This window comes from Salmo salar, chromosome ssa19 (assembly GCF_905237065.1).
Source record: "Salmo salar chromosome ssa19, Ssal_v3.1, whole genome shotgun sequence".
In the NCBI taxonomy this organism is placed as follows: domain Eukaryota; kingdom Metazoa; phylum Chordata; class Actinopteri; order Salmoniformes; family Salmonidae; genus Salmo; species Salmo salar.
The window spans coordinates 63,879,761-63,907,381 of NC_059460.1; the positions used below are offsets into that span (position 1 = coordinate 63,879,761).

The following is a 27,621-nucleotide window of genomic DNA, read 5'->3' on the forward strand; positions in this document are numbered from 1 at the left end:
CGCCCCTGTGATTAACTTAGTTGCTGATTGGCTGATGAGGCCACTGATTAAGGCTTCCCAATCCTAAATTAACCAATGTGGATAGGAATAAGTATCTCGAGGACTGGAGTTGTGTTTTTTGCCCTTGTCTGAAATGTCTGGCGTTGTAAAATAGCACTAAACTCTTTAATAGGCCCCAGATTTCTCATATCGTCAGCGGAAAACCTTGTATCTCCAAAAAGTTAACTTTTCAGGAATTGAACAAAAAAAATGTTTTATTATAGTTTTGGAACCTCAAGGTATTTTGAATGACTTTGATTGGTCCTAGAGTCATGACACGTGGAAGGGAATGACTGTCAATATGTAAAAACAACAAAAACGATATGAGATCTGTCAATGGCTCATCAGAAACTGCTGACAAAGCTTGTCTAAATTCTACGAGTACAAAACCGCTGGTTGTATGAAAAGCTATTGGCCGTAACTTCAGAGTTGTATAATCAATATCTATCAAATTTGTTAAGACATCCCAAATGCTTCAGAAACAAAAGCAACACATTTTTTAGCGGCTAAAATTCTAAGCTTACCCATATGAGGACAACAAGATTCCAAAGCAAATGTGGCTAGTGCTGTTGCCAATACCGCGGGGAAGATTCTTTTTTTTAAGTCATAATTTTTTTTTTTAATCTATGAATACTTTAACCATCCCCACCCGACACTGACACACATAACTCATTGTTTTGGTCACTATCAGGAAACTAACCAGCAAAGATTAATTGGCACTTGCAAAGTACATTGGATTCCAGGAGTGTTTTCTCATAACAAAAATGTGCAAGCAGCTCAATCCATGATGAACCAATATAGATCTTGGGAACAAACATTTGGCTGAATAGGGGCAAAATGGTGATTTCCTGTCGAAAGCGACGCAGCTATTCATTCCTTTCAGGTCACGTGTTTAAACGTCTTTGAATCCATAAAACCCCTCCGCCCCCCCATTCAAAAATGTTGGATAGTTCCTCCATGCCAACTCCAAAACTTTTACACCTGAAAACCCAGGATTTCTCCCTCTTTTCAAAGCAGAAACATGTTCACTGGTGGTGGAGGGGACAGTTGGTAGGGGAGTTATTGATCTTCCCACACGTCCATAAAGAAACAATGGCTCCATTGACATTGTCAATATCCCCCTTACAGCCAGAGAAGTTAAAGGTCCAATGCAGCAATTTTTATCACAATATTAAATCATTTCTGGGTAACAATTTAAAACCTTACTGTGATTGTTTTCAATTAAAATGGTCAAAAATAAATTCTTAGCAAAGAGCAATTTCTCAAACAAGAATTTTGCTAGGGATGTCTGGGAGTGGTCTGAGTGGGGAGGGGAAAACTGAAAACTAGCTGTCATTGGCAGAATTTTGGAACTCGTTCTTGTTGGTCTATTAACTCATTTACTGCCTGGTAGTAGGCATGCAAAAACTCCATCCCATCCCACCTAAGACAGCCTGAAATTTCAGGCTGTCTTTTCAAACAGCTCTTATACTAAAAGGGCATTATCATAATTTTCACAATTTCACAGTATTATTCCAAACTCAGTGTGGAAATATGTATAAAACAGAGCGAAATCACATTTTCGACTGCACTGGGCCTTTAACATGGAAATCGCCGTTTAAAAAAATGCGGTCGATTATTAACTAGAAGTGTGGGCTTGTTGCCCAGAGGAATCTGAACTATGCATTGATTATCAAAAACAACAACGAGGGACACATTTCCCTCTTCAGAATCACACTCAGCAAGAATAAAACATGTCTCGTAAGAATAAAAATACATTGGTTTCTTCCAACTTCAGGGCCAAACAAATTCTCAAAATATTCAACCGTAGTATTAGAACTCAATCTTCACTTTTCTTGGGTGTCCATGATCAACGTTTGGGACACAGTGGAAGAATAACACTGGACCCCATCTTGGAAACGTTGGGAGTTATGCAGTGCATGTATTGCACATACTGCATTGTAAGCAACTGAAATTAAAACGCAAATAACCTTTTCAAATGAAAATGTGAAACTTTTGCCAATGTGGTTTTCCACTATTCAGCTGAAAACCTGGAATTCCTTCGTACAGTAGTACCTTTTCCAGAAATGTCACTGGTATGTTGTAAGAACTTATCAAGAACATTGCATACTGCACAAAGTCCAAGTTTACACAAACCCCCTTGGTCTTCTATATGTCAATATTCCATTTTAAAGCCACATTAATGAACACATGTATTCCCTGGCCACAATGGCTGTCTTCTAAATGCATAATGTATTTCTTTCATGGGGTACAGATGTCGGTCAGATGGTCAGCAAAGCCCTTCTCTTGGCCAAACAAAATGGCTTTGATTGTACCGAGCCCCTTCAGGTCTTCGAGCTGCTCACCAGAATATTAAACTTCTTCCTCATAAGCATATAAAATGGCTTACCAGTGGGGAAAAATGGTTGAAAAGACATCATATACAGGGCTTCCTTGCAAAAGAGACCTTGGTCTCAATGGGACTAAAATAGGTTAAATACATTTCAACCAGCTTTGCCGACTGGGTTGTTTTTGTCTGAAACCCCACACATTAGTGTGTTGTACATTTTCCCCCCATAAAACCGGGAAGACGAGCAATGTCTTATATGTATGATTACAAGAAGGAAAGAGATAAGGGAATCAGACACTCACATAATGATTCACGCACAAAAATGACAATATAGCACACAAACATCAATGATAACTTTCAATAAAATAAATCAAAAAATTAAAATATTTCAAATTTTATATCCCTAGTCCAGTGTTACTTGGATTATTCTCCCATTTATCATGAGATTACTTAAAATATTTTGATATTGTGGTGCTGTCCGTCTTTTGCCTGCTAGTAGTACCATATAGTCAGGATTTGAGAACTGTTTATTTCCGGTGAGTGAATTTCCTCGGCCTTCAAAGTACTCAGTATTGTTTCCGAGGCTGTGTTAAAAATGTTGACACTGAGGTGCTACCGTAGGGAGACAAGGAAGAAAGAAACCTTGGTGCGCGTTGAAACAAGTTCAGCACACACACGCTAATAAAAACGTCCCTCCGATAATGCTACATTGTATTGGGTGGTTTTGTGTAACACCCCAGGTTTTCAGGAGATACAAGCTGGACATCCTCTGGCTGGCAGTCCTGTGAGTGCTACTCCAAACAGTACACCTCCATTCACTCAATCACACACTAGTTCACACTCATGCTAACTTAATCTCAGACACTCAACGTGCATTCACTCTTAATGCATTTTCTCTCAAATGCATAGACAGGCACACACACAGTCCTCACATACCCCTGCATCCCACACACACACACTCGTTCCCATCTTCCATCCCTCCCCCTCTCCTCCTTTTCTACAGCAGTAGCGCCCCTATCCCCTGTCCGTAACCCAGGTTCATGCCTCCTCACATCACTTCCTGTCAGTCTCATCAGGTGTGCTCTCTCTGGCCGCTCCAGGTGTCTGCTAGGCCCAGGTACTCTGGGTTCTCTGCCGTGGGCGTCACAAAGTCATTCACCTGCCTGGGAGGAGGGTTAGGGCCCCCATCCCTCTCCCCACCACCACCCCCTCCGGCCACAGCCTTAGCCACCAGGTCCAGGTAGTAGGGATTGTCGAAGGCAGGCGAGGTGGAGCCGGGGGTCATCATGGGGACCAGGTACTCTGGGTTCTCCACGCTGTGTCCCGAGCTCAGGCCATTGGGGAGGTGCCGATGCCTCTCGGCTGCCCCCTTGCGGGGCAGGGTGCTGGGGCGCTCGACGGCCCCTGGCCGGAGGTCCTGCACCTCCTGGTTGATGTACTCTGGGGGAGGAGAATGAGGAGAGGAGAGTAGTTCAGATATGCAGTTTCACATGGAGATATACAGATGTAAAGATATTATATTTAAACGGTAGTCTTTGAACATAAAGAAGTACAGGTGTAGGCACAGCCACATTAGGTGAATGACAAATTAATAGGGACAACACTCAAAGACTGATTATGACTTGCACAGATGTTTTTCAGCACCACGTATAAGTAGATGAATGTGTGTATTCAGACCTGAGCTCAAATACAATTTGTTTTCCTTCAAATACTTGAGCATTTGTTTGAGCTTGCCTTAAGTACTTTACACCACTGCTTAGCCATTGGTTCCATTGGACCAAGCAAAGCAGCACAGGTCTATTGTGTACTGTCTATGACCTAACTCACCTGGTAACGCGTGATTATGATTATACGCTTTACCCCTACGGGGCAGCGAGTGATGATTAAGATGATTATAATGATGCATCGGTGACGGTCCATCCGTCTCCAGGTCGCTCTCTCCTCCATTGGGGAAGGTGGGGTCTTTGCAATAGCGCCCGGGGCTCGCTGGGGCGTCATCGGGACCCCCGTCCAGGAACACAGAGTCCGAGTGTCCCCCCGTAGAGAGGTGTGAGGTGGTGCGGGCCAGGAGGGAGGGGTAATGGGGGTTCCAGGGCCCGTTGGAGATGGCGCTGGCCCCCATGGGCAGAGTGGGGTACTGGCTGCGCCCCAGGGTGCTCACCGAGGAGTACATGCTTCTCGGGCCGCCCGCCATGGAGGGCTCGCTGTCCAATCCCTGGTCCGTACTCTGTGGGGGTGGAAGAAGAGTTTGTGTGTGAGAGAAAGAGAGAGTGTGTGTGTGTGAGAGTAGATCTCAAGGAAACTTACTATTAGGGGAAGGAGAGGCAAAAGGGGAGAGGGAAGGGGCAGGAGGAGAGGGAAAGATGGAGAAGGGAAGGAAATGAGAGAAGAACAGGAGAGGTAGCAAGTAGAGGGTAAGTGATCGTTCCAAAGACAAAAAGAGTAAATGGGAGGAAAAGGCAGAAGAAGTCATTCAGAGAGGACAAAGTGAGTTGAGTACTGACCCTGTGTGAGTGGTGTCGTGAGGGGCCGTTGGGGCCCGAGGTCTCCGCTTGGGGTCTGAAGAAGTTGGGCTGGGGCACCAGGTACTCCTCAGCATCCAGCAGGTCTCTGATTTCTGCTCCCTCCTCCTCCAGTAGCATCCTGAAGAACTGACTGTCAACCGGACTGGACAAACTCATCTTGTCATCATTCTGGAGAGAGAGAGAAGGGAGGTGGAGGGAGAAAGAGGAGGTGGAGGGAGAGGAAGAAAGGAATGATTTAGGAAATTAAGTAAGCTGGTAAGAAAACAGATGGTGAGGGTTTGGCTACATGCATTTGAACAAACAAACTCACATGCACACAGATTCCACTCATACTCATCTCACAGACTGGCAAACAATATCCACACATCAAGCATGTCTACAAGCATGCACACACACAACCACCCAGTCACAGACAGACAGACAGCAACATACACAGAGACACCAACAGGCACACCGACATACACACACACACACCTGGATGACTACGTAGCGAGGTGGGTCTCGTGCCATGGCGCTGAACTCTGTCACCAGCTCCTTGAATTTAGGCCTGCTGTCTGGTTCAATCATCCAGCCTGTGTATCAAATGCAGACACAGGTCTGAACTATACTAATCAATAAAACACATTTCATTTGTGTTGCGCTTTTTAAAAAGACTTGAATGGATGAGTCTTTTCCATTTATTTGGAGTTTAGGCATATGAGCTGTATCTACAAACACATTTTGGGGTGAACCGCCCATCTAAGAGGTCATCTCTTAAAGGGAAACCCCCCCATTCTGTTTGTATGGAAGAAACGCTACAGTTCCAGTGCCACTTACACTTGACCATGATCATGTAGACGTCAATGGTGCAGATAAGGGGCTGGGGGAGCCTCTCGCCCCCCTCCAGCAGCTCTGGGATGTCTCGTGCCGGGATCAGGTCATAGGGCTTGGCCCCAAAGGTCATCAGCTCCCAAACAGTCACCCCTAATGAGATAGAGAGATACAGATGTAGATAGAGATGGTTCCAAATGCTCCATCCAACATTAAAAAACAGTATATAGTGTACTATGGTATAAATGCTGTAGTGTTTTTGCAGACTTTACTGTAGTATTCACTGTAGTATTTTTGCTGACTGTTCTATATTGTAGTGTTTTTTGCGGACTGTATTATACAGTAGTATTTACTGTACTGTTTTTGCAGACATAAATGTAGTATTTACTATAGTGTTTTTGCTGTATTATCTTTTACATAAAAGTGGAGGCTTTCTCCTTCAGGAAACGTACTAGAAAAATACTAAGAGAGCAAATTTTCCTTAACTTTTAGGTCTGAATGGATAGTTCAGAGCTTCTGCTCCCTATTTCTATTACCTGTAGGGAACACAATGTGATCTATCTTTGGCATGTAGGCTTATCACTTATGGGTGCCACAAATTGTGATATGGGGGAGGGGAATTGGCAGGGAACAATTTAGCATTTACTATAGTTAAAAAAAAGTGCCGTGTTTTTGCGGACATTACTGTAATTTTTACGAGTGTTTATTTGCATAAAATACTGATGTAGTTACTGTAATATTCTACAGTATACTACAACATTCTACAGTAAGTGCTACACATGATCGAGGGATACTGCAGTGTGTAGTATAGTATTCTACAGTATACTATAGAATTCTATAAAAAGTACTGTAGTATTCTATAATAAACTGTTGTTTTATCATGTGGGACATTATGCCAATAACACTCTATTCAAACTAGAAGGTAGTCTTTGAATGTTTGGTGCCAACATGACGCCCATTTAAATGTTATATCTCACACTCAGTTCGCTGACTTCATTCAGAGCCATAGATAAACAGTTGTGGGCACTAAAACCTGTGGTACAGGTTATTGTAAACAAACTATTGCAATTCGATAGAGTGCCTTGTTGCATACGCATTATGGCAATTGTTCTGCCTATACGACTTAACTTTTTATTGCCCACAAATGTACAGAGGTACTGTTGAGTCTGAAATAATACAGCCGACGTTGCTGTCTTAGTGAATATTTGAATGCTTAGTGGCATTATTTATATATTAAGTATGTGTATCAAGATGGGTTAGAAGTATCTAGACTGACCGTAGCTCCACACATCACTCTGGTGCGTGAACTTCCTGTGGAGGATAGACTCCAACGCCATCCACTTAATAGGCACCTGAAGAGCACAGATACATTACATTGAGTGTGCAAAACATTAGGAGCACTTTCCTAATATTGCATTGCACCCCTTTTGCCCTCAGAACAGCCTCAATTCATCAGGGCCAACAGGGATCCCCCAGTTTGTTTTCAAGTTGGCTGGATGTCCTTTGGGAGGAGGACCATTCTTGATACACACGGGAAACTGTTGAGCGTTAAAAAAAAAACAGCAGCGTTGCAGTTCTTGACACACTCAAAACGGTGCGCATGGCAACTACTACCATACCCCGTTCAAAGGCACTTAAATATTTTGTCTTTCCCATTGCCTAGTTAAATAAAATACAAAAATTCACTCTCTGATGGCACAAATACACAATCCATGACTCAATTGTCTCAGGGCTTAAAATTCCTTATTTAACCCGTCTCCCCCCTTCATCTTATTTTTTTTAAACAGGGATTCACCATTGAGGCCAGGGTCTCTTTCTCAAGGGAGCCCTGCACATACAATTCATAGACAAAATCTAATAAAAATCAGATCAGTACAAAAACAAACTAAAATATTGCACAACAAACAATCAAGAAAAACAGTAATATTCCTCCGCAAATAGTCCCCCAATTAATATTATAAGTTGTCCAAGCGGCAGCAGAGCATCCAATTGCAGTGTATTTTGCAGTTGGTTCCAGCAATGATGTGCATTAAAACTAAAAGCGGATTTACCTAATTCGGTAGAGACCTGAGAAACCTCCAGAGTTACCAAATCCGCTCACAGGGTTGGTTATCTCATGTTTTTTTTAAACTTTAACAACAAAGTTAGGCTAAATTAGAAGCTTGTGTAGTAGGGCTTTGTAAACAAAAAGGGAGTGATAAATTGATCGACAGGACTTTAATGAGAACCAGCCCACCTTTTGATACAGGATGCAGTGGTATTAAGTATTAAGAGTGTCACCAGTGATAAAACGAATGGCGCTATGGTAAACTTCATACAAAGTTTAAGAGTAGTGTCTGCTGCAATCTGGTAAATGGTGTCACCATAATCATGAACTGGCAGGAAGGTTGACTGTACAATTTTCAATTTAGGGAGAGGGAAGATCTATTTCTAAAAAAAGAAGCCCACTTTAAAATCTTAGCTTTTTAACTAACTCATCCATATTTGTTTTTTTAAACATTATGTCTTTGTTAATCCAAATGCGCAGATTTGTAGGCGGGAACCTGATCAATGGGAGAACCACCATTGAATATGTCATACAAATAAGCATTGGATATTGAATGATCCAGGAATCCCCAGAAATATTTTTGACATTTTAGGGGGACTCACAACTCATAAACACGTCATATTTTGTATATGTAGAATAAGATGGCAAGGATATTGAACTAGTCTGCATAAACCACCTGAATATTGACATTCATTAGACTTTTCTTGAAGGTTGGGTGATTTTGAGAAATGAATTGTTATTACAAGAACATTTTTAAACACTCAGCACTTGGGAAACATCAGGGGTGGCCAACCGTCCTGGAGAGCAAGCGGGATTATCTTTCAGCCCTATTTTAAAGAGATAGTTTACCCAAAATACAAAATGATTGTGTCCTTACCTTAAAAGCAGTCTATGGACAAGGATAATACAATTTATGATTTGGTTACACACTGCCATCAACTATTAATATGATTATTTCCTGTGCAGAGCTTTGGTGTAGTGGTAACACTCCCCGGCACATGTCACATACAGCTTTCCACCTGAGAACAGGGATCAATCCCTGCACCCAACCTTCCCAATGTTTCTCCCATTTTCCTGTCTCCCCATCTCATTTAATTACTGCCTGAAAAAGTGTCAAACCACCCAAAAAATAGTAGCATACTCAAAGTAACAGTAGTCCTAAATACACCTGACTTGTGGTAAAAAAAAATCTATTTAAAAAATCCACCCTGGTCATCGGCCTAAACCATGTCAGAATATGTAGAATTGCAGGAAATTGGCACAACTAGGGGCTGTGTCATTGGGCAATGAAATTCACATTGGCCGCCCTGCAACATGTATTTAGTCTTACACGCATTAAGTACAAGTTTTAAACCAACTAGGGCTTTCTGTAAGGTAACAAGGTCAGATTGCAGCTCTTTAACTGGTGACATCAACAAGGGATCATAGCTTTCACCTGGATTCACCTGGTCAGTCTGTCACTGAAAGAGCAGGTGTTCCTAATGTTTTGTACACTCAGTGTGTGTGTGTGTGTGTGTGTGTGTGTGTGTATATATATAAAAACACACACACAGCCATACCTTGCCTCCGTCAGCATGGTACTCTGTTTCGTCTATGTCCAACAGGCGAGCCAGGCCGAAGTCAGTGATCTTGACGTGGTTGGGGTTCTTTACCAGGACGTTACGTGCTGCCAGGTCCCTGTGCACAAGACGCACATCCTCCAGGTAGCTCATCCCCTAAACGTACACACACAGACACAAAATAAGACATTTTACCCATAGACATTATGATCCCATGCAGACGGACGAACGGATGAATGATGGACAGATCATATCTCTCGTAGCCTCACCTTCGCTATCTGCACACACCAATTGAGGAGGTACTGGGAGCCGATGTGGTCCTTGTTCTCTCGGACGTAGTCCAGCAGGCAGCCGTATGGCATGAGCTGGGTGACCAGCTGCACTGTGGAGGTCAGGCAGATGCCCAGCAGACGACACACATAGGGACTGGCCACACCGGCCATTACGTACGCCTCCTGTGTGTGTGTGTGTGTGTATGTGTATGTGTATGTGTGTGTGTGTGTGTGTTAAAGAAAGAGAGAAAGAGCGAGAAAGAGAGTGAGAGTCTGTGTGTAAGAATTCATTAAAAAGAAGGATGGGTTGATACCAAAACTCACATCCAGGATCTCCTTGTTGGCCTTGGGCGAGGTGTTCTCCCGCAAAACCTTGATGGCCACCGGGATCTTCACATTCTCCCCATCAGGAGCCCACGCCCCCTGGAATGAGTATATTCACATTATAATTACACTATAATAACATAACTTTAGAAAAAGTTATAATTTCAATAAAGTATGTTGACGTCAATGTTATATTGAATTTCAAACTATTCGATTGGTATGAGGGTATCTTATAGACAATGCAAAGACAGACAGATGCAAGCGCACACACCTTGTAGACAGTGCCGAAGGCTCCTGAGCCCAGAACTCTTAGCTTCTTTAGCTCGGTCTCCTTGAGGATGCGCATCTGGGCCTGATTGGGCAGGGCTCCGCTGGGAGTCAGAGGCTCCACCAGCTACAGACAGAGAGAAGACTCCCATCACGCTTGCAGTTAAAACTAGAACTGCAATCACTGACTCTTTCACTTAGAACTGAAACTTTTATCAGGCTTTGTGTTACTACAAGACCTACGACATTGATAATGCCCTGGGAAACACTAATAACATTAACTACAGGGGGTTGTAGAAGAAAAAAATTGTCTGGGGCCAAGTTAACCTCCCCTTTCATGTTCAAAATTAACAACAACAAAAAAAGAAACAAAAAAGGCATGACCATGTTCCTCGGGCAAGAGGATCATTCTGTACATGAATGAAACTTTTCAATGATATTAAAAAAAGAAGACGAATCCATGAAGGAAATCCGTCGCAGTGACAGAGAACTTTAACCCCTGTAACTATAAGACAGAGAGCTTATTAACATATTGTATGATCTCTACAAGTAGCGACCTATTGATATTACAAAGATAGAATTTACAAGCGTCGCATTAATCATTTTTCAAATTCTGTCTTTTGAACAACAACCCCCATGATGCTTCGCGCCAGCCCCATGTGTAATGGCAGTGCCAACACCCACCTCATGCTCCTGGAGGATCCTCCTCAATGTCTCCTTCCTCTTGAGCTGTTTCTGTCGGCGTAGGTAGAACACCAGCAGACCCAATAGGATGAGGAAGAGCACCGCCCCGCCCACCGCAGCTGCGATCGAAGTGCCCGGCCTGGAAAGACAGAGAGCAACATTCACATTCATCAAGTACCTACTACTTTTATTAATGCTACTACACATTCATAAACCTCTTGGCTTCCTTGTGAATATTTTGTGAATGCATTGAAGCAGATGAAGTAATCCTCTGACCAACAGGACAAAAGGCTCAAAGACACTGGAGAACTTCAGTTATAGAGCAGGAGAGATGAAAGATTACATTTTTTACGACAGTTGGATAAGAGAGAACGGGAGAGAGTTGGATAGAGGGGAGAAACAGCACCAACGCGGTGGGTGTGGCTTGGAGAAAAAAGAAACACATTGAAAAAGAAAGACAATAGGATATCAGAGTATTGCAGAACATGACAGATATTTGTGATGGAAAACCTTACCCTGTTTTAGTATGGATGGGGCAGCCTCTTTCATCCTTCTGAGTGCACCTAAGGAAGAAAAAGCAGCATTAGCATTGTGCAGTTTGGTGGTGGTGTGTGTGTGTGTGTGTGTTCACGCACATGTTTGTATGTGTATATCTCACGTCATATCTGTGTGTGTGTTTAAGTTTGCGTGTGTGTTTGCAGCATCATGCCCATTTGTGTGTGTGTGTGTATGCGATCACATGCCTGTGTGTTTGTGTATGTCTCATGTCACATCTGTGTGTGTGTGTCTGTTTAAGTTTGTGTGTGTGTGTGTGTCTGTGTGTGTGTACACTCACGAGAGTGTGCAGTTGGTGTTGCAGGAGAGGCAGTGGCCCGTGGCGTTGCTGTATTTCCACACAGTGTGCTGCTCCTCCTTCAACCCACTGGGACATTTCTCCACACACACCTCCCCATCCTGGTAGTGCAGGCAATCTGTACATTGGTGGGCCCCCTATAGGTAAGACGAAAGAGAGAGCTTAGATTCACACACACACAGTATTTAAAAACACATATAGTAAAACGTTTTTGCCCCCTTCCTGATTTGATCTGTTTTTGCATATTTTTTTATATTGAATGTTATCAGATCTTCAACCCAAACCTAATATTAGATAAAGGGAAACTGAGTTTACAAATACGCACATAAAAAAAAAATGTTTTTATTTATTTAATTAAAGTTACGCAACACCTAATTCCCCTGTGTGAAAAAGGAAGTGCCCCCTTACACTCAATAACTGGTTGTGCCACCTTTAGCTGCAACGACTGCAACCAAATGCTTCCTGTAGTTGTTGATCAGTCTCTCATGTCACTGAGGGGGAATTTTGGCCCACTCTTGCATGCAGAACTGCTTTAACTCAGCAACAATTGTGGGTTTCAAAGCATGAACTGCTCGTTTCAAGCCACAACATTTGAATTGGAATTAAGTCTGGACTTTGACTAGGCCATTCCGAAACTTCAAATGTGTTGCCTTTTAACCATTTTCATGTAGACTTAATTGTGTGTCTTAGATCATTGTCTTGCTGCATGACCCAGCTGCGCTTCAGCTCACAGACGGATGGGCCTGACATTCTCCTGTAGAATCTTCTGATACAGAGCAGAATTAATGGTTCGTTCTATTAGGCCAAGTCATCCAGGACCTGAGGCAGCTAAGCATCCTCAAACCATCACACAACCACCACCAAATCAAATCAAATCTTAGTCACATGCGCCGAATACAACAGTGAAATGCTTACTTACAAGCCCCTAACCAACAATGCAGTTTAAAAAATACGAATAAGAAATAAAAGGAACAAGTAATTAAAGAGCAGCAGTAAAATAACAATAGCGAGACTATATACAGGGGGTACCGGTTAGTCAAGGTAATTGAGGTAATATGTACATGTGGTAGAGTTATTAAAGTGACGATCACCACATTCTTTTGGAGAGATTGGAAACCCAAATTGGTCTACATGGACAAGTTCTGGCCTGGTTTAGATCTTATCTGTCGGAAAGATATCAGTTTGTCTCTGTGAATGGTTTGTCCTCTGACAAATCAATTGTAAATTTCGGTGTTCCTCAAGGTTCCGTTTTAGGACCACTATTGTTTTCACTATATATTTTACCTCTTGGGGATGTCATTCGAAAACATAATGTTAAATTTCACTGCTATGCAGACGACACACAGCTGTACATTTCAATGAAACATGGTGAAGCCCCAAAATTGCCCTCGCTAGAAGCCTGTGTTTCAGACATAAAGAAGTGGATGGCTGCAAACTTTCTACTTTTAAACTCGGACAAAACAGAGATGCTTGTTCTAGGTCCCAAGAAACAAAGAGATCTTCTGTTGAATCTGACAATTAATCTGGATGGTTGTACAGTCGTCTCAAATAAAACTGTGAAGGACCTCGGCGTTACTCTGGACCCTGATCTCTCTTTTGAAGAACATATCAAGACTGTTTCAAGGACAGCTTTTTTCCATCTACGTAACATTGCAAAAATCAGAAATTTTCTGTCCAAAAATGACGCAGAAAAATTAATCCATGCTTTTGTTACTTCTAGGCTGGACTACTGCAATGCTCTACTTTCCGGCTACCCGGATAAAGCACTAAATAAACTTCAGTTAGTGCTAAATACGGCTGCTAGAATCCTGACTAGAACCAAAAAATGTGATCATATTACTCCAGTGTTAGCCTCCCTACACTGGCTTCCTGTTAAGGCAAGGGCTGATTTCAAGGTTTTACTGCTAACCTACAAAGCATTACATGGGCTTGCTCCTACCTATCTTTCCGATTTGGTCCTGCCGTACATACCTACACGTACGCTACGGTCACAAGACGCAGGCCTCCTAATTGTCCCTAGAATTTCTAAGCAAACGGCTGGAGGTAGGGCTTTCTCCTATAGAGCTCCATTTTTATGGAATGGTCTGCCTACCAATGTGAGAGACGCAGACTCAGTCTCAACCTTTAAGTCTTTACTGAAGACTTATCTCTTCAGTAGGTCCTATGATTAAGTATAGTCTGGCCCAGGAGTGTGAAGGTGAACGGAAAGGCTGGAGCAACGAACCGCCCTTGCTGTCTCTGCCTTGCCGGTTCCCCTCTTTCCACTGGGATTCTCTGCCTCTAACCCTTTTACAGAGGCTGAGTTACTGGCCTACTGGTGTTCTTCCATGCCGTCCATGGGAGGGGTGCGTCACTTGAGTGGGTTGAGTCACTGACGTGGTCTTCCTGTCTGGGTTGGCGCCCCCCCTTGGGTTGTGCCATGGCGGAGATCGTTGTGGGCTATACTCGGCCTTGTCTTAGGACGGTAAGTTGGTGGTTGGAGACATCCCTCTAGTGGTGTGGGGGCTGTGCTTTGGCAAAGTGGGTGGGGTTATATCCTGCCTGTTTGGCCCTGTCCGGGGTATCATCGGATGGGGCCACAGTGTCTTCTGATCCCTCCTGTCTCAGCCTCCAGTATTTATGCTGCAGTAGTTTATGTGTCGGGGGCTAGGGTCAGTCTGTTACATCTGGAGTATTTCTCTTGTCTTATCCGGTGTCCTGTGTGTATTTAAATATGCTCTCTCTAATTCTCTCTTTCTCTCTTTCTGTCTTTCTCTCGGAGGACCTGAGCCCTAGGACCATGCCTCAGGACTACCTGGTATGATGACTCCTTGCTGTCCCCAGTCCACCTGGCCGTGCTGCTGCTCCAGTTTCAACTGTTCTGCCTGCGGCTATGGAACCCTGACCTGTTCACCGGACGTGCTTGTTGCACCCTCGACAACTACTATGATTATTATTATTTGACCATGCTGGTCATTTATGAACATTTTAACATTTTAACATTTTGACCATGTTCTGTTATAATATCCACCCTGCACAGCCAGAAGAGGACTGGCCACCCCTCATAGCCTGGTTCCTCTCTAGGTTTCTTCCTAGGTTTTTGGCCTTTCTAGGGAGTTTTTCCTAGGGAGTTTTTCCTAGCCACCGTGCTTCTTTCACATGCTTTGCTTGCTGTTTGGGGTTTTAGGCTGGGTTTCTGTACAGCACTTTGAGAATATCAGCTGATGTACGAAGGGCTATATAAAAATAAATTTGATTTGATTTGATTTGACTATGCATAGATAATAACAGAGTAGCAGCGGCGTAAAACAGGGGGTGAGCAATGCAAATAGTCTGGGTAGCCATTTTATTAGATGTGGACCTAGACTTGGCGCTTAAGTACTGCTTGCCGCGCGATAGCGCAGAGAACAGTCTATGACTAGGGTGGCTGGAGTCCTTGACAATTTTTAGGGCCTTCCTCTGACAGCGCCTGGTATAGAGGTCCTGGATGGCAGGAGGCGTGGCCGCAGTGATGTACTGGGCCGTACGCACTACCCTCTGTAGTGCCTTGCGGTCGGAGGCCGAGTAGTTGCCATACCAGGCAGTGATGCAACCAGTCAGAATGCTCTCAATGGTGCAGCTGTAGAAGCTTTTGAGGATCTGAGGATGCCATGCCAAATCTTTTCAGTCTCCTGAGGGGGAATAGGTTTTGTCGTGCCCTCTTCTCAACTGTCTTGGTGTGTTTGGACTATGATAGTTCGTTGGTGATGTGGACACCAAGGAACTTGAAGCTCTCAACCTGCTCCACTACAGCCCTGTCGATGTTGTGCTAGGTCCTCCTTTTCCTGTAGTCCACAATAATCTCCTTTGTCTTGATCACATTGAGGGAGAGGTCCTTACCACCTGGGGGCAGCCCGTCAAGAAGTCCAGGATCCAGTTGCAGAGGGAGATGTTTAGTCCCAGGGTCCTTAGCTTAGTGATGAGCTTTGAGGGCACTATGGTGTTGAACGCTGAGCTGTAGTCAATGAATAGCATTCTCACATAGGTGTTCCTTTTGTCCAGGTGGGAAAGGGCAGTGTGGAGTGCAATAGAGATTGCATCATATGTGGATCTGTTGGGGTGGTATGGAAATTGGAGTAGGTTTAGGGTTTCTGGGATAATGGTGTTGATGTGAGCCATGACCAGCCTTTCAGAGCATTTCATGGCTACAGACGTGAGTGCTACGGGTTGGTAGTCATTTAGGCAGGTTACCTTAGTGTTCTTGGGCACAGGGAGTATGGTGGTCTGCTTAAAACATGTTGGTATTACAGAATCAGACAGGGAGATGTTTGAAAATGTCAGTGAAGACACTTGCCAGTTGGTCAGCGCATGGTCGGAGTACAAGTCCTGGTAATCCGTCTGGCCCTGCGGCCTTGTGAATGTTGACCTGTTTAAAGTTCTTACTCACATTGGCTGCGGAGAGCGTGATCACACAGTCGTCCGGAACAGCTGGTGCTCTCAGTGTTATTTGCCAAATGGAGGGCGAGGGAGAGCTTTGTACGCGTCTCTGTGCATGGAGTACAGGTGATCTAGAGTTTTTTCCCCCCTCTGGTTGCACATTTAACATGCTGATAGAAATTTGGTAAAAAGGATTTAAGTTTCCCTGCATTAAAGTCCCCGGCCACTAGGAGCGCCGCCTCTGGATGAGAGTTTTCCGGTTTGCTTATGGTGGAATACAGCTAATTGAGTGCGGTCTTAGTGCCAGCATCGGTCTGTGGTGGTATGTAGACAGCTACGAAAAATACAGATAAACTCTCTAGGTAGATAGTGTGGTCTCCAGCTTATCATGAGATACTCTACCTCAGCCGAGCAAAACCTTGAGACTTCCTTAAATATCGTGCACCAGCTGTTGTTTACAAATAGACATAGTCCGCCCCCCCTTGTCTCACCAGACGGCGTTGTTCTATCCTGCCGATACAGCATATAACCAGCCAGCTGTATGTTGATAATGTCGTCGTTCAGACACGACTCCGTGAAGCATAAGATATTCGTTTTTAATGTCCAGTTGCTAGTTTAATCTTCCTCGTAGGTCGTCGATTTTATTATTAGGTTTCGGTTGAAGATCTGATAACATTCGGGATCAAAACTATGCAAAAGTAGAGAAAATTAGAAAGGGGGCAATTACTTTTTCACAGCACTGTAAATGAAAACAAAGAAAAACTAATGAATGAAAATACACACAAACAGAGGAAAATAGAGTGTACACACAAACTTAACACACAAACACCCACTCATATACGAAAACACACATCTTACCGGGCCTAGGCAAGAGGCAGAGCCATTGATGGGGCGACACTCTGAGTGACAGGCGCCACAGACTCTCTCGGAGCTGTCGAAAAACTCCCTCGGGGAACTGCACCAAACACATCATCATCAGCAACATCGTCCTCATCACCATTGTCACAGTCATTATCACTGTTATCATTATCATCACAAATCATCAACATCATGGCCTTATTTACACATCCAAACAGTCCACACACTCTACCTGCATCACAAGATGATCTCAAGATGATCATTAAATCATAGGTGGCTCTTTTAAGCTAGCTGTATCTTATTCTTGATCCCATATCCTGTTTTGAGGTGTTTTGACTTACTTTTTCATGTTTATGCTAATATGGCAAGAATTTGCTAGCTAGCTAACCAACAACTGTAGCGATGTATTTGAGAGACAACAAGTGCGTATTGTGCAAATTGTTTTGTGTTTTCAATAAACATTTGGAGACAAAATATAGCTCACGTTGTCAATAATCCTTTGAAACGAAGCCAACCCTGTCTGTTTTGCCCCAAAGTTGTGCTCGCATCAGTTTTGTTGCTAGATGATACACCAGTCTATACAGTGCCCTACTTTTGACCAGAGCTACATAATACTGGGTTGTGTTCATTAGACACCAAACAGAATGAAACAGACTGAAACAGGGAGGAACTACCTGGGCTGGATTTATGTTTTCTGTTGCAAAATGTTTAACATAGTGTGTCCTAATGAACAAAACACACACACGTGCTGCTGCTACTCTGTTTGTCTATCCTGATTGCCTTGTCACTTTTACCCCAACTACATGTACATATTACCTCAATCACCTCAACTACCTCGTACCCCCACACATTGACTCTGTACCGGTACTCCTTGTACATAGCCTTGTGTTACTCTTTCCTTTTATTTTTGTGCAAAATTCTGATGCAGTACCAGTCAAAAGTTTGGACACACCTACTCATTCCAGGGTTTTTTTTTTTACTATTTTCTACATTGTAGAATAATAGTGAAGACATGATATAACACATATGGAATCATGTAGTAACCAAAAAAGTGTTAAACTAATCAAAATGTATTTTATATTTGAGATTCTTTAAAGTAGCCACCCTTTGCCTTGATGACAGCTTTGCACACTCTTGGCATTCTCTCAACCAGCTTCATGAACGGGATTGCTCAACGCCCCAGATTTTCTAGTGTTAATAGTCAGAGTACAGAAACACACAATTTTGTATGACTCCTGGTCAATGTGTCATGTGTGTTTTCGACATGCCCCCAAATTAATATACTTGGTTCACAGTTGGTTTAGATATTTTAACCTGTGTGTCATGATGGACAAAATCAACATGTGCGGGATCGCCAGTGTAGTCAGCATGTAATACTGTACAAGCTGCTTTGGTCTGGATCAACCAAAGGAACCAGAGAGCAGATTCAACAATAAAAGCTTTTCGATTGATTGACTAAATGCTTTATCACTTGATCCACTTGTCATTTCCACATTTGTATGGATTTGCTCTGACATACAGTACACTCCCTATTCATTTTTGACCATCTCCATTTTGTGGAAGGAAAAGACAGCAATGTTTGCATTTCATGGCACAAAATGCACCTTTTTCATAACATACGGTTGTTACTAACGGCATCCCATTCGTCAATCAGCCCTGAAAGATATTGCACTCCTCCACACACTCCTCCGACTTATTCTCCAGCCATAGAAGCGGGGAGAACGCGTGTTCATGTGCGTATGACAGATTGTTTGACCGTCTCTCACCCTTGATAGATGTCGCACTCCTCCACGCACTCCTTCCCACGCTGGAATTTCACACAGGCCACACACTGGCTGGGCCCTGGCCCCCAGCAGCCATTAGCACACAGCAGGTGACACACACGGCCCTCCGCCACTAGGAGGAGAAGACAGGGAGAATTCAATTAGATTCAATGAACTTTACTGATCACCAAGGACACCGCTTTTGGTGCCACATGGAAAATACTAACATTCACACACATGAATACACACACACGCTGATGTTTCTTCCCTCTCAACACACAACCACCATACACACACGCATAAACATCGACATCCACAAAATGTGCATATTAGCATGCACGTGTGCTGCTTGTTTTCATTCATGAATGTGTGCGCATTACGCATACCACACTCCTGGGGGTCCTGGTTGGCATTGACGATTCGGTGGGGCCCCTGGGTGGGGTGCAGCAGGGTCCCCCAGGGCAGGTCCTGGGTGTAGCAGAGCTGGGAGTTGTTGTGGAGCAGGACCAGACCCCCGCTGATGCTCCTGAGTGACCGCAGACCCAGAGAACGGATCTGTATTGACTGGACCCCCAGAGAGAACACTCCTCTAAAAGGAAAGAGAGGAGAGGAGGGAGCACATTTATTCATTTAGTAGTATGGGCGAAGACACTTGCGCTGTGAGCTAACGCACTGTAAGTCAAGTTATATTCTGCAGCGTGACTTATGCTGTTAGTTTAGTTTAACAGCAGATTTAGTTACAGCGCGATACAAGCACCACACACAATGCAAATCGGTATAGTATGAGAGCTCCCGTTATTTACAACATTTAAAATGTATTTTTGGGTGTGAACAAAGTTGGAGGAGAAAATGGGGTTAAGAGGAGATAGGATGGTAGAAGAAGGGTAAGGGGAGGAGTGAAAGAGTAGATAGCTTGACAGAAACACAGAAAATGGAAAGCAGAAAACGCCATACCAGTAGCAATTGCACAGACTTCCATCCACTAACCTGCAATATTTACAACATCACCCTGCAGCCTCAGGCAGCTGTGCTAGGTAATCATTAGCTTTTATAACCCAAAGTTCAAGGGATCCTTGACCAGACAGACAGGCAGACATACATATAACATGGACACATATGAGGACAAACCTAGACAGGCAGGCAGATAGACAGAGACAGCGAGACAGGTAGATAGATATAATTGATATTGACTGGCAAAACAAACAGAAAAAAAGGATTATTATATAAAGACAGACTTCATGAAACATTAGTAGACCAAAACTAGTGGACCGGCGGACTGACAAACAGACATAATACTGTAATGATATGGCGGAGACGAACAGACCGATGGACAGTTCTACAGACTTACTTATAGAGCATCCTTCCTCGGATCACTTTCAGGTTTTCAAACACACTCAGGTTAGTCCAGTTGGCTGGCCACGCATCAATGTACAGATATCCTGTAGGGAACAGAAACACACACAAACGCGCATACAGAATCAATACTATCCCAAAAGAAAGTAAAGAGTGTGTGTGTGTGTGTGTGTGTGTGTGTGTGTGTGTGTGTGTGTGTGTGTGTGTGTGTGTGTGTGTGTGTGTGTGTGTGTGTCGTGTGTGCGTGTGTGAGTGAGTGTGTGCGTGTATATGTGTGTTAATGTGTACATGTATGTGTACGCGTGTGTTCAGTACCTGTGATCTCCACCAAATCCTTAAATGCATCCAGCTCACTAAGGGTCAGACCTGTCATGTTAGCCAATGGGTCCCTGGACAAAGGAACACAGAGATCACACGTTGAGTGTGGTCAATATGGACATGAACAATACCATAACAACTCAACATGTGACAGCTAATGTGAGGTGAGCTTTCAGGCATAAAATAGCTGCTGTGACATCACCCTGGAGGGTAATACTGCTACACAATAGCCACTTGCCCATTATTGTGTCATATCCGTGCGAGGCAGTGCGTGCTAGTGCCAGAAAGGTTTGAAACCGAGAGACTCCACAAGTGATTGCTTCCCGTGAGGAAGCGTGAATGTGACAAGTTCTTCCATACTAGTTATTTACAGGAAGAAGTCCCTTGTTGAGTCTTTCTGGTGATAGCACGCAATGGCTTGCATGGAGATGGCACAATAATGGGCAAGAGGCTCGGGCACGAGGCTCGGGCAAGAGGCTCGGACCTGACTGCTGGATTGAGCTTGCCTGTAAACTGAAAACCTCGCCCAGGTTGAACCCAGGTTTTTAGTGGCTGTTGGTAACAGACAAATCCCCCTCTCTTAGTGGGCCAGATATAAGGTAAAAAAAGAGATGTAAAGCAGTTACCCTGTGAAGCTCTGTGGAAGGAAAGCCAGACTGCCATAGATCTTATTGCAGCCAGTGAACTGGGCCACGTTGGAGGAGCTCACCCAGGAGGAGCTCTGGAGATCACCCATGCCCAGCCCATAGCACACTGGAACACACATAGATACAGTCAGGGTGAACAAGCACACACGCAAATGTTAACACATGTTAACATATGAGCACATACGAACTCAAAAACACACACAAACCTTTTGGACATTCCCCTTCACACTTGTCACACTTCTGTGTCTGTGTCTCCTTGCCGTCAGGCTGGGTGATAATCACTTCCTGGTTAGCTTTAGGACACACCATGGTACAGGCCACCTCCATGGCTAGGTAGTTATCTATAGAAAGAGAGATGTTGATTTTAAAATATAAATTTAGATATTTCTGTTTCTATATGTTTTCTTTGGCAATGTACAGTATGTGTCGCTACACTCTCCATGCCAATAAAGCCTTTTGAATTGACCTAAAACGAATTGAGAGAGAGAGAGTGTGTGTTAAGAAGAAATAGGTGAGAGGGAGCGATAGAGATCGAGACAATATAATTCCTTAAAGAGACAGAGAGAAAGGAGAGAGACAAACATAGAAAAAGGGACATTTATATATACAGGAAAGTAAGCCAAGCTTACAGGGACATGTCTTGACGCAGGTGGCCCCGAAGCTGAACTTCCTGTTGGGGTTGGGTTTTGACACGAAGGTGACCGGGTCGTAGATGGTGGGGGGCGGACAGTTGTCTTTACACGTCCCGCTGTCATTAAAGTGACGGCACGACTGTAAAACAGAGGCAGTTCTTTAGAAATTTGTCCGAAGGAAATGAAAAAGTTAGGTTGTGCTGCAGTATTGGCAGAACAATTGCCGCAACGCGTATGTAACACCACAGTATTTTCTCGTGGCGCAACTGTAGGAACCAATACAGTGGAAAATTGACACATTGGAGGCAAGAGTCAAGACACATTATTTAAACTAAGACAGGGAGTTGCTGTGTGTGTGTGTGTGGAATGGCAGTATTCTCACCAGGCAGTCTGAGTCTTTGGGCCCAGTGCAGCCGGCAGCACACTGCATGTGGCAGCAGTCATTGGGATCGGGTCCCTTACAGCGCAGACACCCCGATGCACAGTGCACATGGGTCACTATAAGGGAAGAGAGAAAGTGTGTGAGAGAGAGAGACAGAGAGAGGGGCATAGACAGAATGGAGACAAAGACAAACAGATTGAGAGAAGAAATGATGGAAAGAGACAGACTCACGGGTCTGGCAGTCTTTCTCCGTCTCTCCCCAGCAGCTTCGCTTTACACAGGCAGGGGAGCACTTTGGACCTGGGACAAAAGACAGACTCAACAACACCTTGATAGACGGTCACCGACGTTGACCAAACATTGACCTCTGGAGACAGACTGTTGCAGAGACTGACCACATTCCAATCATAGTGATAGTTGACTGACAATTGGGATGTACAGTGCCTTCGGGAAAAAAAAGTCCTCAGCAATTTACACACAATACCCCCTAATGACAAAGTGAAAACAGGGTTTTAGAAGAAAGAAAAAAAACAGAAATACCTTATTTACATAAGTATTCACAACCTTTGCTATGAGACTTGAAATTGAGTGCAGGTGCATCCTGTTTCCATTGATCATCCTTGAGCTGTTTCTACAACTTGATTAGAGTCCACCTGCGGTAAATTAAATTGATTGGACATGATTTGGTCGATATAAGGTCCCACCAGTTGACAGTGCATGTCAGAGCAAAAACCAAGCCATGAGGTTGAAGAAATTGTCCATAGAGCTCCGAGACAGGATTGTGTCGAGGCATTGAAGGTCCCCAAGAACACAATGGCCTCCATCATTCTTAAATGGAATAAGTTTGGAACCACCGAGACTCTTCCTAGAGCTGGCTGCCTGGCTAAACTGAGCAATTGGGGGAGAAGGGCCTTGGTCAGGGAGGTGACCAAGAACATGATGGTTACTCTGACAGAGCTCTAGAGTTCATCTGTGGAGATGCGAGAACCTTCCAGAAGGACAACCATCTCTGCAGCACTCCACCAATCAGGCCTTTATGGTAGAGCGGCCAGACGGAAGCCCCTCCTCAGTAAAAGGCACATGACAGGCCGCTTGGAGTTTTCCAAAAGGCACCTAAAGACTCTCAGACCATGAGTAACAAGATTCTCTGGTCTGATGAAACCAAGATTCAACTCCTTGGCCTCAATGCCAAGCTTCACGTCTGGAGGAAACCCAGCACCATCCCTACAGTGAAGCATGGTGGTGGCAGCTTCATGCTGTGGAGGTGTTTTTCAGCGGCAGGGACTGGGAGACTAGTCAGGATCAAGGCAAAGATGAACGGCGCAAAGTACAGATAGTTCCTTGATGAAAACCTTCTCCAGAGCGCTCAGGACCTCAGGCTAGGGGTGAAGGTTCACCTTCCAACAGGACAACGACTCTAAGCACACAGCCAAGACAATGCAGGAGTGGCTTCGGGACAAGTCTCTGAATGTCCTTGAGTGGCCCAGCCAGAGCACGGACTTGAACATCTCTGGAGAGACCTGAAAATAGCTGTGCAGCTACACTCCCCATCCAACCTGACAGAGCTTGAGAGGATCTGCAAAGAAGAACTGGAAAAACTCCCCAAATACAGGTGTGCCAAGCTTGTAGCGTCATACCCAAGAAGACTGGAGGCTGTAATTGCTGCCAACGGTGCTTCAACAAAGCTCAGAGTAAAGGGTCTGAATACCTCTGTAAATGTATTTTATTTTTGTATAAATTAGCAACAATTATTTATTTTTTTACTAAAAAAACTTTTTTTTTGCTTCGTCATTATGGGGTATTGTGTAGATTGATGAGGGGAAAAAACAAATAATGCATTTTAGAATAAGGCTGTAACCTAACAAAATGTGGGAAAAGTAATGGGGTCTGAATACTTTGCAAAGGCACTGTGTGTATGTGTGTGTGTGTGTGTGTGTGTGTGTGTGTGTGTGTGTCGTGAGTGTACATGTGTGTGTGTACACGTGAGTGTGTACATGTGTGTGTGTACGTGTGTGTGTGTCAGTGTGTGTGTGTGTGTGTGTGTGTGTGTGTGTGTGTGTGTGTGTGTGTACACGTGTGAGTGTACACGTGTGTGTGTGTGTGTGTGTGTGTGTGTGTGTGTGTGTGTGTGTGTGTGTACACGTGTGAGTGTACGTGTGTGTGTGTGTGTATAAACTCCCATAACAGGAACACTCACAGTTGGGGGCCCGGGCCTGCAGGCGGAGCTGCTTGGCATGCGTGTTCTTTTCATCCAGTGTGTCCCTCCACTCCATGTGCTGGGGGTCTGGGAAACAGAGCTGGTGGTTTCCCCAAATGTGCACTCCACCCAGCAGGATCTCTATGGGGTTAACATGACAGGGAGGGAAGGCTCAGTTCAAAATGTTCAGAGGAACTGACAAAAAAACCTAACAAGAGGTTATGTTCCTTGAAGTAATCACTGATGAGAAATGACTGGACAGGAAAAAGCCATGTGGTAAAGCCCTTGCATTCACCTGTTCAATCATGTCTAATTAGTTGTTACGACAAAGAAGGAAAGATGCACTTTTAAAGAATTTTAAAATGGGCCTATAAGTATCCAATCCATCCCTTCATTCAATTACGATTACATCCCTCCTGTATCCCAAAAAGACTTCCCTCTCACTCTCTGGCCCCTCCCTCACCTGTGAGACTGCGGAGGCGGAGCACCCTCAGGCCCACCCCTTCTTGAGGGAGGGTGTTGTCCAGGACAGCCAGAGCATAGCTGGAGTTGTACAGCTGGCTTCCCCGGATGATGCGCAGGTTGTCCAGCGGCACCACACTCACAGACACACGGGCAATCAAGACGTAGCCCTGCACCTCCACGATACCCTGGAGAGGGGGAGGGAGGGAGGGAAGAAAGGGGGTAAGGGAGGGATGTTAGCATTTTTAACAGGTGAGGGAAAAAAAAAAAAACCAGGCAAAGAAAACATACCTGTAGGAAGGAGAGGTCCGGCTTGCCCCGAAGATGTGTGATCTCTAGGTTGCCGTGCACCACCTGGCAGTCAGTGTAGAGCAGCCGCAGTGTCTCATAGTGGTTCTCCAGACTGGAGGGCAGGGCCAGCTTCATGTCTGTGCCCAGGCACACTGACAACACACACACACAAAAATAGATACGTTAATACATGTTACCTTTAATTTAAAGAACAGGATCCTGAGTTGAAGCAGGGCTTTGTGTCAACCAGTGTTTTCGCGCATCTTGACGCCTTTGGGTAAAATGGTAAATCGGGTGTGCCATTTCTGTTGCATGTGCAGAAAACAAATGGAGGTGTTTTATTGTCACATACACTGCAGGTGTATCAACAACTGACAATATACAGTACACCATGTAATACATGTCTTTTTTGACTTTAAGATTCACTATAGGTGTTTTCCTCCCTCTACCATAGCATGAATACAGTCATATGCATATTGTCTGTATAGTGTGCACACTGACATCATTTTTCCTAAAGACAGGAAAGAAAGGAGAGCCTTGAGTCTTCCACACACACACACACACACACACACACACACACACGAAATTACTTCCCCAGATCCCTGGAAGACTCCCATAACACTTTTTTCAACCCTCCGTCCAGAAGTTCACTTCCACCCCCTCTCTCCCTCCTCCCCCTCCCTCTCATTCTCATTCTCCCTCCTTCTCCTCCCTCCTCCAGGGCTATCACTTTCCCTCTTTTTGGAGACAGCAAGCAGGACACTGGGTGACACAGGATACAGGGACACAGAAAATGCAGAGAGAGAGAGGAAGATGATTTGGCCAATGGCTGAGCCTCTGCCAAGGGTCTCCAAAGTGCATGGCTTCGTCTCAAATGGCACCCTTTTCCTTACATAGTGCACTGCTTTTGACCAGGGCCCATCAAGTTTAAAGATTCAAGTTTTTATTGGTTGTAGGTGCGGGATAATTATGGTATACACCGTCCAACTAAATGCTTACTTGTTGATTCGACAATGCAAACAAGCAAACAAGAAATAATCAAAACACACGAATACGAACAAGTAAATGTCAGTAGAATATAATAAATATTTTAGCTTAATTGTAATACAGGAAGGCACAATTTATAGTCCAATATTTACTTGTGTATTGTGGAAGGGGAGGATGGGGTCAAGTGTATAAATTGAGCAGTATAGTAAGAGTCTGGTAGCAGAAGTTGTGATGTGTGTGTAGCTTTAATGTATATGTGTGTGTGTCTGTGGGTGTGTGTGTGTGTGCATGAGTGAGTGCATGTGTGCTAAGGTGTGGAGAATCAGAGCAGGTGGTCAGACCTGTTCAAGTGTTCAGCAGTCTGATTGCTTGTAGATAGAAACTGTCTCTGAGCCTGTTGGTATCATGCCCGACAGTAATGGAGAGAACAGCTCTTAGCTGGGGTGTGTGGGGTCCTTGATGATGCTGAGTGCCTTCCCCAGGTTCCGTTTTGAGTTGATATCCTGGACGGGTGAGCGCATGGTCCCAGTGATATACTGGGCCATCTTCAACACCCGCTGGAGGGCCTTGCGGTTGTGGAAAGAGCAATTCCCGTACCATGCTATGATGCAACCAGTCAGGACGCTCTCGATGGTGCAGCGGTAGTATTTTGAGAGGATACGGGGCGGCGTGCCAAATTTCTTCAGCCGCCTTAGAAAGTAGAGACGCTGTTGCACCCTTTTGACAAGAGTGGTGGTATTGGTGGTCCATGACAAGTCCTCGATGTGAACGCAGAGGAACTTAAAACTTGTGACTCCCGTTTATGTGGATCGGGGCATGTTCCCTCCTCTGCTTTCTGAGGTCAACAATCAAGTCCTTTGTTTTGCTGACATTGAGGGAGTTGTTGTCATGACACCACAATGGCAGTTCACTTACCTCCTCCCTATAGGCTGACTCATCATTGTTGGTTATCAGTCCTACAACCGTGGTGTTGTCAGCAAACTTGATGATAGAGTTGGTGTTGTGCAAAGCCACGCAGTCGTGTGTGAACAGGGAGTACAGCAGAGGACTGAGAAAACACCCCAGGTGGGCCCCTGTGTTAAGAGTCAGAATGGAGGTGTTGTTGTTGCCAATCCTCACAGCCTGTGGTTTGCCCATCAGGAAGTCCAGGATCCAGTAGCAGAGAGGGGTGTCCAGACCAAACTGAAATCAATGAACAGCATTCTCACATAGGGGTTCCTCTTGTACAAATGGGTTACGGCCATGTGTACAGTGATGGAAATGGAATCTTCCTTGGATCTGTTGGAGCGGAAAGGAAATTGGAGTGGGTCCAGTGTGCCTGGCATGCTGACCTTGATGTGGGCCACGACCAGGCTCTCAAAGCACTTCATGATGACGGAGGTGAGCGCGATGGGGCAATAGTCTTTTGGCATGTCACCTTGTTTTTCTTGGGCACTGGCACGATAGTGGTCTCCTTAAAGCATGTGGGACTACAGCCTGGGACAGGTTGAAGATGTCCGAGAAGATGCCCCTAGGGCTGTGGTAAAAAGTAGTGCACTATATAGGCAATGTAGTGGGACGCAGCCAACGAGATACGAGTCGTTATCGCGCCTGTAGTACTGTACCGTGTACGAGCTCTTATCACATG

The 27,621-nt window shown here is 44.5% G+C and overlaps 1 protein-coding gene across 1 annotated transcript in view; it reads right to left on the reverse strand.

The window, feature by feature from the left end:
* Nucleotides 1-236: 236 nt before the first annotated feature.
* Nucleotides 237-27,621, reverse strand: part of erbb2 (erb-b2 receptor tyrosine kinase 2) — a 39,792-nt gene continuing 12,407 nt past the window's right edge. Inside the window, exons 2-27 of the mRNA XM_014158617.2 lie at nucleotides 25,008-25,159; nucleotides 24,718-24,904; nucleotides 24,255-24,395; nucleotides 22,289-22,357; nucleotides 22,058-22,173; nucleotides 21,673-21,814; nucleotides 21,250-21,384; nucleotides 21,023-21,149; nucleotides 20,394-20,467; nucleotides 20,074-20,164; nucleotides 19,112-19,314; nucleotides 18,729-18,858; nucleotides 16,963-17,059; nucleotides 11,692-11,846; nucleotides 11,372-11,419; nucleotides 10,857-10,995; nucleotides 10,177-10,299; nucleotides 9,906-10,004; nucleotides 9,579-9,764; nucleotides 9,310-9,465; nucleotides 6,980-7,055; nucleotides 5,710-5,856; nucleotides 5,368-5,465; nucleotides 4,873-5,061; nucleotides 4,196-4,595; nucleotides 237-3,808 (exon numbers count right to left, since the gene is read on the reverse strand). Coding sequence (XP_014014092.1) covers nucleotides 3,441-3,808; nucleotides 4,196-4,595; nucleotides 4,873-5,061; nucleotides 5,368-5,465; nucleotides 5,710-5,856; nucleotides 6,980-7,055; nucleotides 9,310-9,465; nucleotides 9,579-9,764; nucleotides 9,906-10,004; nucleotides 10,177-10,299; nucleotides 10,857-10,995; nucleotides 11,372-11,419; nucleotides 11,692-11,846; nucleotides 16,963-17,059; nucleotides 18,729-18,858; nucleotides 19,112-19,314; nucleotides 20,074-20,164; nucleotides 20,394-20,467; nucleotides 21,023-21,149; nucleotides 21,250-21,384; nucleotides 21,673-21,814; nucleotides 22,058-22,173; nucleotides 22,289-22,357; nucleotides 24,255-24,395; nucleotides 24,718-24,904; nucleotides 25,008-25,159 — 3,848 coding nt within the window. The 3' untranslated portion in view covers nucleotides 237-3,440. The remainder of the gene's footprint in view (nucleotides 3,809-4,195; nucleotides 4,596-4,872; nucleotides 5,062-5,367; nucleotides 5,466-5,709; nucleotides 5,857-6,979; nucleotides 7,056-9,309; nucleotides 9,466-9,578; nucleotides 9,765-9,905; nucleotides 10,005-10,176; nucleotides 10,300-10,856; nucleotides 10,996-11,371; nucleotides 11,420-11,691; nucleotides 11,847-16,962; nucleotides 17,060-18,728; nucleotides 18,859-19,111; nucleotides 19,315-20,073; nucleotides 20,165-20,393; nucleotides 20,468-21,022; nucleotides 21,150-21,249; nucleotides 21,385-21,672; nucleotides 21,815-22,057; nucleotides 22,174-22,288; nucleotides 22,358-24,254; nucleotides 24,396-24,717; nucleotides 24,905-25,007; nucleotides 25,160-27,621) is intronic.